The sequence below is a fragment of the Bos grunniens genome, chromosome 2, assembly GCF_055505025.1.
Source record: "Bos grunniens cultivar Pamir isolate PY7600 chromosome 2, Bosgru_T2T1.0, whole genome shotgun sequence".
NCBI classification, from domain to species: Eukaryota; Metazoa; Chordata; class Mammalia; order Artiodactyla; family Bovidae; genus Bos; species Bos grunniens.
The window spans coordinates 33,680,491-33,695,457 of record NC_141166.1 but is presented as its reverse complement, the minus strand read 5'-3'; the positions used below and the strand labels follow the sequence as shown (position 1 = coordinate 33,695,457).

The following is a 14,967-nucleotide window of genomic DNA, read 5'->3' as shown; positions in this document are numbered from 1 at the left end:
TCCAACTCTCACATCCACACATGACTAATTGAAAAACCATAGTTTTGACTAGATGGACCTTTGTCGGCAAAGTTATGTCTCTGCTTTTTAATATGCTGTCTAGGTTGGTCATAGCTTTACTTTCAATGAGCAAGCATCTTTTAATTTCATGGCTGCAGTCAACATCTGGAGTGATTTTGGCACCCCAAAAAATAGTCTGTCACTGTTTCCGTTGTTTCCCCATCTATTTGCCATGAAGTGATGGGATCAGATGCCATGATCTTCATCTTTTGAATGTTGAGTTTTAAGCCAGCTTTTTCACTCTGTTCCTTCATTGTCTTCAAGAGGCTCTTTAGTTCTTCCCTTTCTGCCATAAGGGTGGTATCATCTGTATATCTGAGGTTATTGATATTTCTCCTGGCAATCTTGATTCCAGCTTGTGCTTCATCCAGCCCAGTGTTTCCCATGATGTACTCTGCCTATAAGTTAAATAAGCAAGTTCACAAAATATAGCCCTGACATGCTCCTTTCCGAATTTGGAACCAGTCCATTGTTCCATGTCTGGTTCTAACTGTTGCTTCTTGACCTGCATACAGATATCTCAGGAGGTAGATAAGGTGGTCTGGTATTCCCATCTCCTGAAGAATTTTCCACAGTTTGTTGTGACCCACATAGTCAAAGGCTTTGGTGTAGTCAATAAAGCAGAAGCAGAAATTTTTCTGGAACTCTCTTGCTTTTTCAATGATGCGACGGATGTAGGCAATTTGATCTCTGGTTCTTCTGCCTTTTCGAGTTCAGCTTGAACATCTGTAAGTTCCCAGTTCACGTACTGCTAAAGCTTTGCCTGGAGAATTTTGAGCATTATTTTGCTCAAAATAATATTTAGCATGTGAGATGAGTATAATTGTGAGGTAATTTGAGTATTCCTCGACATTGCCTTTCTTTATGATTGGAATGCAAACTGACCTTTTCCACTCTGTGGCCACTGCTGAGTTTTCCAAATTTGCTGGCATGTTGAGTGTAGCACTTTCACAGCATCATCTGTTAGGATTTGAACTAGCTCAACTTGAATTCCATCACCTCCACTAGCTTTGCTCATAGTGATGCTTTCTAAGGCCTTCTTGACTTCGCTTTCCAGCATGTCTAGCTCTAGGTGAGTGATTACACATTGTGGTTATCTGGGTCATGGAGATCTTTTTTGTATAGTTCTTCTGTGTATTCTTGCCACCTCTTCTTAATAAGTTCTGCTTCTGTTGGGTCCATAGCATTTCTGTCCTTTATTGTGCCCATGATATGTTCCCTTGGTAACTCTAATTTTCTTGAAGAGACCTCTTGTCTTTCCTACTCTATTGCTTTCCTCTATTTCTTTGTATTATTCACTTTTTATCTCTCCTTTGGAACTCTGCATTCAGATGGCTGTATCTTTCCTTTTCTCCTTTGCCTTTAGCTTCTCTTCTCAGCTATTTTTAAGGCCTCCTCAGACAACCATTTTGCCTTTTTGCATTTCTTTCTCTGGGGATGGTCTTGATCACCGCCTCCTGGAATGTCACAAACCTCCATCCATTCAATAAAATTCATAGGATCAAGGGGAAAAATGTTAGATGTGAACATGTTGAATTTATTCTCATTTATAAAATTTTGAGGCAACTCAAAAATTTTGATTTTGTGAACTCTCATTGTAGGTGGAATTTCATTTTAAAAAGATGATCAGTATCTTATTTTCTGATTTTCACATCATAATTTAAGACTAGCATACAAAAAAGGTCATTAGCACTTCATATAATAAAGTTCTTGTTTCTAGTGTATAATATTTTGGAAAGAGGGATATATTCTTTCATAAAAATCAAAGTTTTAAATTAGGTTTTATCTTAGAATAAACATTTAAAAGATTACCCATTATTCTAGCTTCTGTGAATTACCAGGCTCTGAGAGTTTAATTATTAAACTTACATTACATCCTGAGTAATCTTACTTAAAAATCTCAGAGAAAACAGTCAATCTTCATTTACCATAAACCAAGGTCAAATTTCATCTCCAAAGATGAGACTCTACCTCCGTATTAACCATAAAGCAATATTTTTTGTTTAATGGATCATTTCAATCCAGCACGTTTAAATGGAAAGTAGTCATTGCTTAGAATTTGACATCATGTGTGAACCTCTGTGTGATGAATTCGTGCCAAATGTGAGCCAGTATTTCAGTCAGCATTTTCCAGTCCATGAGACCTATGGACTTGCTCTTTGAATCACTTTGAGTTGCTTTGTGCATACAAGAATGGAAATGATACATTTCCTGCTATTGTTATGAGACCCTGATCATATTAAAATGTTTACACTCACCTGAGAGAATTGGTTTGTTAGTTCTTGGAGAGAAGACTCTAAAAAGGTCTTGTTGGACAGGCAAAATATATTAAGAACATTTTTCCCTAGAGTGGTCCAAGAGAAGGCATAATCAGCAATATAACCTGGACAGTTCTCACACAGTTCTCTTCTTATATCTTCTGAAGTTGAATTTTGCTGTAAAAGCTAAAAATGTGTGTGAGAAAAGCGGTATAACAATGTTAGTAAATACAGATATCAAATATACTAGTCTTCAAGGAAATGAACCTGTTTACATAATAGCCATTTTAAGTTCCTGCATTATAGCAACTATGAAATTAAAACTAAAATACATTGGGTTTACCCATGAAAATCCCTGAGAGAATATGTGAATATAGTGATTATTGTCATCTTTATGATTTAAAATATTCACATATGATTTTCTTAACTGCACTCATTTCTTGTATCTGATGAGACAACCTAATGTACTAGATCTTCTCTGACAAAAATCTTCAGGCTTAAAAGTCTTAGCTTTTCCTGGGCATTTAGCATCAGAGATTTAAGGGTCCTAACAATTTGTGACACCTCATGGGAAACTGGCCAGGATATCTGGAAGACTTCCAAAGAGGATGAGCTTCAGAGTCTAGTCTCAGGATCAACAGTGTTTATTTAGAAGAAGTAGAAAAACATGGATTATGTTTCATTGGAAAAGCAATAATTTCATTTATGAGTTATGCATTAAAGAAAAAAGAAAAACACATATATGAAGATACATAGAAGTATATAATTACCAAAGGCAATAATTGGAAAGCATTTTTATAATGGAGGGCCCCCATATATTTTACAGTACAGACTAGTCACAGATGTAGCACTATTTTCAGTCATAATATTGATCACATTCACCATTATTAAGTTGTTTAGATATTTATAGAGCCAATTACAGTGAGTTGCAATATTTAATGCACCCTTCCTAATAATTGATTCTTACAACCTGTCAGGTGAAGGCTAACTACCTTCATCCTTCCCCTTTTATATCACAAAATCTACACTATGCCTTCCAGTGATTCAACTTCTAAATATAATGAAATAAGACAGGATCCATTTATTCTAGGGTATACTCTAAGTGCCAGGTCTTCTAGTCATTCATCTATATCTCTTTCTTAACGTCACATATAAATTCACTCCAAAATGATTTCTCTACTTATTCTTGCAAGGGTTGCAGAAAGCAGTAAACAGAAAGAAAGAGGAATCAGAGAGATTGCTGACACAGACATCAATATGTCATTCTAATTTTTATATCCTTTCTCTGCTCCAACTACTCTGAAAATATGTATCTATACATAGAAAATTCATTTTTCACTTATCTCCACTGGATATATGACTTTGTGCTGCCTCACAAAATTCTGAAATTTTATTCCATCTGAGAAAGAGAACCTGGGAATTTCAATACAATACATTGTGGGGTTTTTTTTTTTTTTTGAGAATAGCATTGCTATTTTAGCTATTAAAGAATTTAACTGATATAATACAAGACTGTTTGCTTCCAGTATTAGAATATAGAAGAATTGGAGTGGAATAAAATCATAAATAAAATAAAATTATTAGAATATGGAAGAAATGGAATGGAATAAAATAACTTTTCCTAGTTTACACCCTGATATGACTTGTGGAGGCTTTATACCGGAATTAAGTGGGCACATGGTGGGGTTTTCTCAGTTACACAAGGTGATTTAGGTACCTCAACTATTATATACACCAGGATTTCAAAATCTAGACTAAACTGACTGTGAAGGTCTTATATATCATCCAGCACTAGCAGAATTGCCTTGATAGGTATGGTGCCTTTTCCATACATTTTGAATTGTTCTTTGGTTTACTGACATAAATAAGTTTATTAAGATGCCTCAGTTATACATAATGTCAATTCAAGGGGAACTAATAGACACATATTAAGTAGCAGTGGTTAAGGTCACAGGAATACGAATAACATGAATAAAGATCAGAGTTATGTCTCCATGTTTCAGATGGAAGAAATGTCTACCAGATAAGATGGAGATGTATTATTAAAATTCTTTTGTGTGTGTGTGTGAGAGAGAGAGAGAGAGAGACAGAGAGATAGAGAGAGACAGAGACTGAGAGAGAAACAGTCCCTCTGTGGCAAAATGTTGAAAGTGATCTCCTCTTAATTTCTGAAGAGCATGCAAAGCAGGACTCAAATGCCCATGGGCCAGCCAAGTAACTTAAATGTATGAATCTGGTTGGATAAAAGACCATAAGGAAAAGTGGGGATTGCAGTTAACAGAAGGGTACCTCTTCGGCCTAAAGGCATTCAAATTCAGTTTCTTACAATCCTTGTATATGTGCACACGTGCACATGTAGCTCATAGGTTGCCAGTACACACCTCTTAGAAATGATGTTTATCATTTTGCAATCTGGAATCTTAGAGAGGAAGGTGAGTAAACCAGACAGAAATCCATAGGTAAGCTCTTTAAGCCATGCTAAGGAAAGGGATTTTATTACTTTGGGGAGATATTTTTTATAGCTCCAATTTTTCCAAAAGCATTATTAGTATGGATGAGGCAGCGAGTCTGATGGCTGCTCTAGCTTCATTTGCTTTCATACAGCATTTTTTCTTCCCTGCTTCAGAAAATTAAAAGATCACATATAATGCCACCCTATTTTTTTTTACCAAATGAAAATCTTAAGTTCAATTAAGGGACTTAACAGGGAAGTAAATAAATATCCAAGACTTTAAGGAATTTAGAATGTCTCTAAATTAAGCTTTTTATCAAAGAGCTCCTAAGAAAAGAATCTCTCTAAGATATTACTCCAAATGGGAGTACTCTTCCTATGAGGTGCTTGTTTACCTGCTTTTTATTATGAGCCTAATATAAAGCTGATTGAAATTACCTTTTCCAAACTAAGAATCCGGGCAAGCACTTGACTACCATTGAAAGTATCTGTTCCAGTACTTTCCAGATCAGCACTTGGACTAGGAAATATTGTGGCTGTTGTAAAAAGAAGGAAAAGATTAGCAAAATAAACACACAAACTCACACACACAGACACACACACACACATAAGAATCCATAAATATCACTTACGCTTTCATATACTCCACAGTAAGAAATGTGTTCAAATATACACCTTCCATGAAAGTTTCCTAATGGCAAAATGCTGAATCCAATCAGTTTTTCCTTTCACATAAAACTGTGATGCTTTTGGTCTGCTCTTGGGTTCTTTCCAATCATTCTAGATGTCATTTGCTTTCATTCCAGTTTATACCATTAAACTTTATCACCAATATTATTGCCTAATAAACGGAATCATTTCAGTGCAAGCCTAGAGGATCTGAGGTGCCTCCACTAGCCCCACAATCCGTCACACCCAACATCTGGTTGAAGAATCTGCCAATGCGCAATACACATCTGGTGATAATGTTTTTTTTTTTTAATTATTCAATTGGGAGGCTAAAATCTGCTTAAGATCATAAATTCTCTCCTCCCCAAAGTGGTTTCTGAATGATATTTCAGATCAAATAAATGGGAGGAAGCAATTAGTCCAGACTACAGTATACTCTAATTAAGTAATTCCCAAAGTGGTCTCATCCAATACCATTTATAATGTGGCACAGTGTTCTGGGTTAGGAACATTAGCTGGAAAAGTATGTTCAGATATATAGCATTCATTAGCCAGTGTATTGACTTTTATAAATTTTGGATAGAAATACTTTATTATCCTCACAACAAAGAATCTTAATATTCAAAGATACAGTGACCAACATCAGCGGGGCCTAGACTTTGTTAAAATGCTCACGGGGCTGAAGAATTTACATTCCTCTAGACCAAAGCAATACATTTGTGAGATGACTGGCCAGAAATATAATCCATGGCTACTGCACAGAGCAAAGCTAACTGGACTACAACAGTATGATCTTATTCTGTTCTTTAGCCTACTCTGTCAGACACCCAGAGATCATTCACACAGCATGTTAACGCCTCAAAACCATTCACAAATGTATTCCTACTACAATAACAAAAGATTTTTTTTTTCATGTGGCTCATCAACTTAGACTGGAATATTAGTGTCATAGACTCGTAAATATCACATGGCATTTTTAAAGGTTATTTTTTCCCCCCAGAGCACCAATCATATTCTAACATAGAGGAATCTCTGTTTTGTTCACTAATATATCTCCAATAGCTCGGACAGTACCTACACGATAGCAGGCACCTAATGAATATTAGCTAATGAATATGAAACAGTCCTGCTGTCTTGAGAGTTTATTCTCAATTTGTGGCTTCTAATAACTGTATCTCAGGAACATCTGCAGCAGAAGTACCTGAGCAGAAGGTTCAGGAAGCTCAGCATGTGGTATTCTGCACACTAACATCTGAGGGCCACTGACTTAGCTGTGAGTGAAGGAAGCACACAGGCACGATGAATGACTGTGACACTGAGTGGTGGAGTGGGAGGAAGAAGACTATTAGCTGGAAAGTCCCACCCTGACAGTTGGCCTAGTACTAGCTCAGCTGGATGACTGCAACAGGGAGGGTGCCTAACCTTGTTGGGCCTCATATTCCTCACAAATAAAATGTAAAGCTCAGACAAATCTCTGAGACTCCATTCAATATGTTCTATTGCTGGGCCTTCTAACCATCCCGGTGTCATTTAACCGTAGACAATGGAAGAGTTCCTGGTCAATTGTCGGAAAGTGTGTAATTCTCAGCATTATATTAGTACCATTTAGGCTTTTGCTCCTAGTGTGTATCACAGTAATAACTTAATTTCCAATTATTCTCAAGACCTTTGCATAATGGCACCACCACACTCAGGCAACTGTAAGGAGTGTTTAGATCTCTCAGGATAGGCTGGGCATTCCATCTTTGCTTGAATTGTTAGAAGTACAGCTTTTAAAGATGAGACCTTTACTGGTTGTTCCAAAAGGCCTGTTCTAAACTAGACAGAAGAGGATAGCTTACCCGGTGATGCGTGCCTTTTTTGTGGAACTTCAGTACTCTGGAGTGATAAATTGCTGTCCTTCTCCAGGTTGGATGACTTTCTCAGGATTTTACTAGAGAAGAAAAAGCAAGAACTCTGTATCACTCACATTAATTTCAGTTAGTTACAGCAAAGTGTTATGTGGTAGATTCCAGGGCTCCCCTAGGACTTTCAAATTTTTAATCTACTTTCTAGGATTTTATGACAAAACTCACTTCACCATATATCAATGAATATATAAGGGGTCCTACAAAGTAAATTTTTCTTCAGAGAAAATGGCCTAGATAAGGTTGAAATAGTTTTTTTTTTTTTACTATATTCTTACAGTAAAAAAGAACATAGAGCTAAACACTAAAAATATTTACAATATATATATTCTTTCTTTTAAAAACATGGTAGATCCCAAACAGATGAGAGTCAAAGACTGCTTTGGGTACTGAAATAAAGGTCTGCTTGTCAACCTTTAAAGGAAAACAAGTTTCTATGTTAAATTATAGATGGCATTTTGAAGATTATCAAAGATGAATACTTTCAAGAAAGATGCAAAGAAGAAGGGGCAGAACACACATCTATGGATTATCTAATCTGTGCTAGGTACTATGGTTGGTGTCATGGCAGGTGGCACCAGATGTCAAATAAAGAATGAAGCATGCAGCATTTTAACTTCACTGAATGTATCAAGGCTGTAACGATAGCATATGATGCCAGGACTCTGTACAACATGATCACACCACCTTTTGGCAGAAAAACACTATTGGACTATCCCACAATTCAGCAATCTTCTTCTTCTTTTTTTAAAATAACTTCTTATTTATTATTTTTAAAATAGAAATAATCACATTTTCTTGAAAACTTGATATACCTAAAGTAAGTATCTGAAACAAATGTATCTATTTCAAGAATGAAATAAGCCCAGATGTCTGGAGTGAATAATGTGAATTTTGTCTGATTGTTTATAAAAAGCTTACTGAAGGTACATAAGAACAGATATAAAAAGACAAGAGCAGAAAAGCAAGAAGTTCTGCTTGCCACTTGGTTTGATTTGACTTCCTTTTTAGAAACAAGATCCAAATCCTGGTTCCAGGGTACTTTATGATTTATAATTGGAAAAAAAAAATCTCTTTTTTTCCCCAGTGTGTCCTTTTAATAAAAATGATAAGAAAAGGTGATATTTGTCTTCATTCCCTAGTGTTCTTCCAGTATCCTCTATAAAATGTATCGGTTGCTCCCAAAGTTCTGCATTCTTAATGTATATTTGAATTATTCATGACCATGACTATATTCCTCTAAATCTTCTTATATTCCTTATGCTGACTATTTGGATGGGAAAACTGTTCAGATAAAAATAAGAACTGACCTGGACCTTTTCCTTTCTCTCAAACAGAAAGTTTAAACAGTTTGAGAAAGTCAGTTTCACTTTTCTTTTTCTTGACACTTTTTTAGTTCAGCTTGAAATATTGTAAGGAGTACTACTGAATATCAACACATTGTGAAAATAAAGGGAAAACTACCTTCATAAAAATTTTAAGGAATAGGGACAGCAACAAAAACCAAAGGGAAAGCAACAAAGATCAAAAAGAGCAAAGAAAGAGCAAGAGAAAAGACTGAGTAATAAATAGGAGTCGGAGAGGAAAACAAGAGGTGATAAGAAACTAAGAAGTATGAGCTTGGAGAAGCAAAAGCTGCATCTCCTCCATAGGGGACATCTTGCCCATTTCCCCACATTCAGGTTAAAGCCCTAAAACTACTTCTTCATATATTCTTTCAACACGAAAGACAAGTTCATCCCTTTCCCAGAAAGCCACTGGCTCAACAGTTCTGAACTTACTCAACAGAAAATGGCTCCTCTGGACAAGGAACTCTGGAGGCTTCTTTTCTAACGGGACCTGCCTTGACCAGTGGCCATAGTTACATGGTGGTCCACGCATCTCATGTTACAGGAGTGGGGAGGTGGTTCGCCTCCTCTTAGGTGGTCCTGGTATGGCTTTTTGTCAGGGAGAGAGCATGGGATATCATATGTGCTTTGCAGTTCATCATCCTGAAAATTTCCCTGGTTCATTTTGTATTTACAGCATGTAGTGTGATGGCATGCATACTCTGCCACTGCACAATTATTATCTGTAACTCAAAATGGAAACCACAAAGTAAATGTACAACAGCAAGCATTGTGGGTAAAAACACGAATTAAGGCTGTAAGGTAAAATTCAGTTTATCTCCTCCAGGAAAGGTAATTGGTTCTTTTAGCTCCCTATTACGGAGGAGGCAATGGCATCCCACTCCAGTACTCTTGCCTGGAAAATCCCATGGACGGAGGAGCCTGGTAGGCTGCAGTCCATGGGGTCGCTAAGAGTCGGACATGACTGAGCGACTTCCCTTTCACTTTTCGTTTTCATGCATTGGACAAGGAAATGGCAACCCACTCCAGTGTTCTTGCCTGGAGAATCCCAGGGACGGGGGAGCCTGGTGGGCTGCTGTCTATGGGGTCGCACAGAGTCGGACACGACTGTAGTGACTTAACAGCAGCTCCCTATTAAATTGCTAAAGGAGGACAGGAAGGTAGCCAGTCTTACTGAGTTCAGGGTAATCTCTGACCATGCTTATAGACAAAGAACTCTATGCTTCTTAGACAATGAATGGATTTCCATATTTTACACAATTTAAGCACTTTGTACATACTGAGTTTATATCAATGTTAAGTGTGCTGTGTTTGCTTGTGTACTTATTCCTATCACTTTTCCATTTTAGGCTGTGACATCTTTGGAAGTAGGCACCATGATGATCTTTTTATTTGAAACATCTAGTATATAAAACTGAATAGCTGATTAAATAAAAATAGATGGTATTGCCAGAGTGTAGAAGAACTTTGGAGTTAGTAGGTATCTTTCAAATTCCATCTCTGCCTCATCCTAAAAAATTGCAGCCTCATCTATAAATTAGGAATGATACACCCACCTTGCAAAGCTCTTGTGAATATTGTGTGAGGTGTGCTTATCAAGTTCCTATTGGGGCCCTGTCATCATAGATACTCACCAACATTAACTGTCAAAGTGCCCACAAAGATGGTACAAAAACACAGCCTTCACCATCAGTATGCAGTTGAAACCCCACACTTATGTATCTATGGTCCTCACAAGATCCTTCTAGAATACTCGAAGCTTCAGGATCTCTGGACACCAAATGGATGTACCCTTATTATTCATAAACTGGGGCCTGCACACAATGGCTGGTGAGGTGGGAAGAGGCAAAGGGCCTAACCCAGAATTTTATAACTCTTTCTTCATTTTTAAATTTAATTTCTTTATCAGTTTACTCATAAGAGGAATTTACTATTTGAAGGAATGATCAATTTTCTCTTTGGTCTGTAAAACTCTTAGGAAGAGTCTATCTACAATGCACTCTCTTGGCAGATGGCACATGACAAACACTGAATAATGAAGAATTATTATTCTTCATTATTAGCATCCATTGAATTATTGAATTCAATAATTGAATTGAATTATTGAATTCATTGAATTATTAAATTCCACAGAATTATTCCACTGAATAATGAAGAATTATTTTTCTTCATTATTAGCTTCCACTAGCTATCAGATAGCTAAGGAAGCAACATTTTTATTTATTTTTATCCTTTTTAAATTTTAATTTATTGTTTTTATTGACAGATAATTACTTTACAGAATTTTGTTGTTTTCTGTCAAACCTCAACATGAATCGGCCATAGGTAAGCATATATCCCCTCCCTTTTGAACCTCCCTCCCATCTTCCTCCCCCTCCCACCCCACTAGGTTGATACAGAGCCCCTGTTCGAGTTTCCTGAGCAATACAGCAAATTTCTGTTAGCTATCTATTTTACATATGGTAATGTAAATTTCTATGTTACTCTTTCCATACATCTCACCCTCTCCTCCGCTCTCCCATATCCATAAGTCAATTTTCTATGTCTGTTTTTCCATTAGTTCAGTCGCTCAGTTGTGTCTGACTCTTTGCAACCCCATGGACTGAAGAATGCCAGGCTTCCCTGTCCATCACCAACTCCCAGGGCTTACTCAAACTCATGTCCATTGAGTCGGTTATGCCATCCAACCATCTCATCCTCTGTTTTTCCATTGCTGCCCTGTAAATAAATCCTTCAGTACCATTTTTCTAGATTCCGTATGTGTGTGTTAGAATATGATATTTATCTTTCTCTTTCTGACCCACTTCACTCTGTATAATAAATAGGTTCTAGTTTCATCCACCTCATTAGAACTTACTCAGATGTGTTCCTTTTTATGGCTGAGTAATATTCTATTGTGTATATGTACCACTGCTTCTTGATCCATTCATCTGTCGATGGACATCTAGGTTGCTTCCATGTCTTAGCTATTGTAAATAGTGCTGCAATGAACAATGGGATACACGTGTCTTTTCAGTTTTGGTTTCCTCAGGGTATATGCCTAGGAGTGGGATTGCTGGGTCATATGGTGGTTTTATTCTTAGTTTTTTAAGGAATCTCTATCCTGTCTTCCATAGTGGTTGTATCAATTTCCACTCCCACCAACAGTGCAAGAGCGTTCCCTTTTCTCCACACCCTCTCTTGCATTTATTGTTTGTAGAGTTTTTGATGATGGCCGTTCTGACTGGTGTGAGGTGATATCTCACTGTAGTTTTGATTTGCATTTCTCTAGTAATGAGGGATGTTGAGCATCTTTTCATGTGTTTGATAGCCATCTGTACGTTTTCTTTGGAGAAATGTCTGTTTAGGTCTTTTCCCCATTTTTTGATTGGGTTGTTTGTTTTTCGGGCATTGAGTTGTATGAGCTGCTTGTATATTTTGGAAATTAATCTTTTGTCAGTTGTTTCATTTGCTATTATGTTCTCCCATTCTGAGGGCTGTCTTTTCATCTTGCTTATAGTTTCCAGTTTTCCCAGCACCATTTATTGAAGAGGCTACCTTTGCTCCGTTGTATATTCTTGCCTGAAAAAAGCAACTTTTTAAAATAGCCTGGTCTGCCTCCCTTGTTGCACACCTGGCTCTGCAAAGATCCTTGAAAGAGGAAGCACCCAAAGATGGCAACACATGCATAAACATATAATCAATCTTACACTGTATCTACCATATTTAGTCGTAAACTCACAAACATTTATTAAATTCCCAGGACATATAGGGGGTGAGACAAATTAAAAAAAAAACAGGGATTATAATATGTTAATGGTAATAGCTAAGAAAGGATATGGCCAGGGGATGACCACACATGAATGGGGGTGCTAAATTAGAGTTATCATTTGAATTTTGTAAGAGCAAGATCCTAGAATCATTACCTAATTCATGGCTCTTGCTGCCTTAAAATCTTTTTGTTCATTCTTTCACTACACCAGTGGTTTCCAACTGGGGGCATTTTCTGGCCCCTCCCCTGCTCCCAGGGGATATTTCACAATATCTGGAGACATGTTGGCTGTTAACACTGGATAGGAGTGATACTACTTGTATCTAGAGGCCAGGGATGAGGGTAGAGACCAGGGATGCTACTAAACATTCTACAATGCACAGCACAACAAAGAATTATCTGGCCCCAAGTAGCAACACTGTACTAGGCTATGACAGAGAAGTGGATTTATTCAATGACAACTTACCCCCCATCGACTCCCTAGGACCAACTCAGGAGATTTAAAAATCCTATTCAGGAATTCAGAATAGGTATAAGGAAGTCTAAGAGAATCTTTCACATACTGGATATCTCTGGAGGTATATTAAGGCACTATGCAAAACTTAGGTGCCTCTTGAATCTAGCATGGAAGCTCATCTGGATCCAGAAAATTCAATCTTCTGGGTGAGGCAAGAAAGGCTGAGTCAAATCTCCAAGTGGCCCATGGCATCATTTTGACTTTTACCAGACCCAGCTCACATGTCCAGTACCAGGGAGATGGTTAACAGCATTGCTGCTAAGATGCTGAAGAAGTGGATTCTGACTCTACCACATTTATAGTGCTCTACTTCAAAAGGGAATTAATAAGGGGAACATCTTGGATTCAAAATGTTAAACTTAAGATATTGGGAGGGAAACTAGGCTGAGTAGTTTTATTTCTTCTCAGACATGTCTACCAACAGTTCCTTTTGGGAAATGTCACATTTATAGATATCATCATAGCTGTAGGGTTTATGCACTTATACTGAATGTCTTTGTATTTCCTGTGAGTGGGAAAGACTGCCTGTGTGGGTGGCATCCATGTGCACCATGGCAATTCTGTCTTTGAAAGGAATTGCTTCTAGGAAAGACACATATGGCAAATCCTAAAAAGAAAATTCTGACATTTCTTTTGTCTCTAAGGATTAGTTAAACTTATTCTATTTTCCCTTTTCCCCCTGAAATATAGTTATACAGGTAATGCAGTGACACCTGGAAAGAAGGTGTGAAACATGCTCCAGGCCCAGTTCTGACTCCAGCTTCAGATGACAGGTGTTACTAACTTTAGGGACAAATAAGGATGTTATAACGGCATTAAGGCCTCCTTGGTTATACAGTCATCCTTCCTGACTACCCCCGAGCAGAAGTCATTCACAGGAAAATTTTAACTTTTTCATAATTTCTTGAATTTCGTCCTTGTGTTCATTCTTTCAGGGTCTTCCCTATTCAGATATAATCCCTGCATGCCCATGTGCATGCCCACATTCAACATGCACCTCTCTTCCAGGTGGCTCACTTGCCAATCAACGATCAGTCAAGGTGTTAAGATTTAGAAATGCCTTAATATGTTGCTCTGTCCTAGGGCTTTTTATATTATTTGGAGGGACTTTGGAGATGTTATATCTGAGCTAATACATTTCTAAAAGTTTTCAGAGGCACCATGGTGAGGCAGATGAGGAAATGTCTTTGGGGCAGATGCACATCAGAAGCATGTAGAATATGGGGGAGGACATAACATTGCAGTAGCTTTCAGATAACCCTGTACATACTATGTTCTACTTAGCCCTGACAGGGAGAGTAATCTGGCAACATCACAAAGGAATTTGTAATTCTGCCATCACAGTCAGTGGCAAAGCTGTCTGCCTATTCCTCTAAACTGACTATACAAGGATCACCATTAATTTCTTTCTTAGGTTCTGAGATTCTTTTTCTATGTTGTTGCTGTTGTTTAGTCACTAAGTAGTGTTCAACTCTTTTGCAACCCCCTGGGCTGTAGCCTACCAGGGTCCACTGTCCATGGGATTTTCCAGGCAAGGATACTAGAGTGTGTTGCCATTTACTTCTCTAAGAGGGCTTCTCGACCCAGGGATTGAATCCATATCTCCTGCATTCGCAGGCAGATTTTTTACCACTGAGCCACCAGGAAAGCCCTTCTTTTTCTATTTCAAATACACCTTCCTCTAGTCTGGTAACTACCACCCTATCTGACCTTCATGATCTCACCCATAGAGGTCTCTGGAGCACTCTTCTGGTATCTCCCCACCCAACCCTCTCTCCACTCCAATAAAATATCCGACAGTAAGATATATATTCTTCAGACAGAAACAATGTCTCAGAGTGCCTATATAACTATTCACCATCTGTTGTCTAATGTTTTAGGCACAGTGAGAACGAAACAGTCATCACATTTACCATGTGACAGATTAATTTACCTGTTTAGTAGTTTCTGTCTTTCTCTCACCAGATTTTAAGTTTTTATGGGAATCCAGCATGTAAGGTCATC

General features: G+C 37.6%; 1 protein-coding gene across 1 annotated transcript in view; it reads right to left on the bottom strand.

Annotated features, from left to right (window-relative positions):
- The window catches only part of ABCA12 (ATP binding cassette subfamily A member 12), a 201,550-nt gene that overhangs the window by 116,329 nt on the left and 70,254 nt on the right, over positions 1 to 14,967 (bottom strand). Inside the window, exons 4-6 of the mRNA XM_086366424.1 lie at positions 7,281 to 7,372; positions 5,209 to 5,306; positions 2,319 to 2,504 (exon numbers count right to left, since the gene is read on the bottom strand). Coding sequence (XP_086222550.1) covers positions 2,319 to 2,504; positions 5,209 to 5,306; positions 7,281 to 7,372 — 376 coding nt within the window. The remainder of the gene's footprint in view (positions 1 to 2,318; positions 2,505 to 5,208; positions 5,307 to 7,280; positions 7,373 to 14,967) is intronic.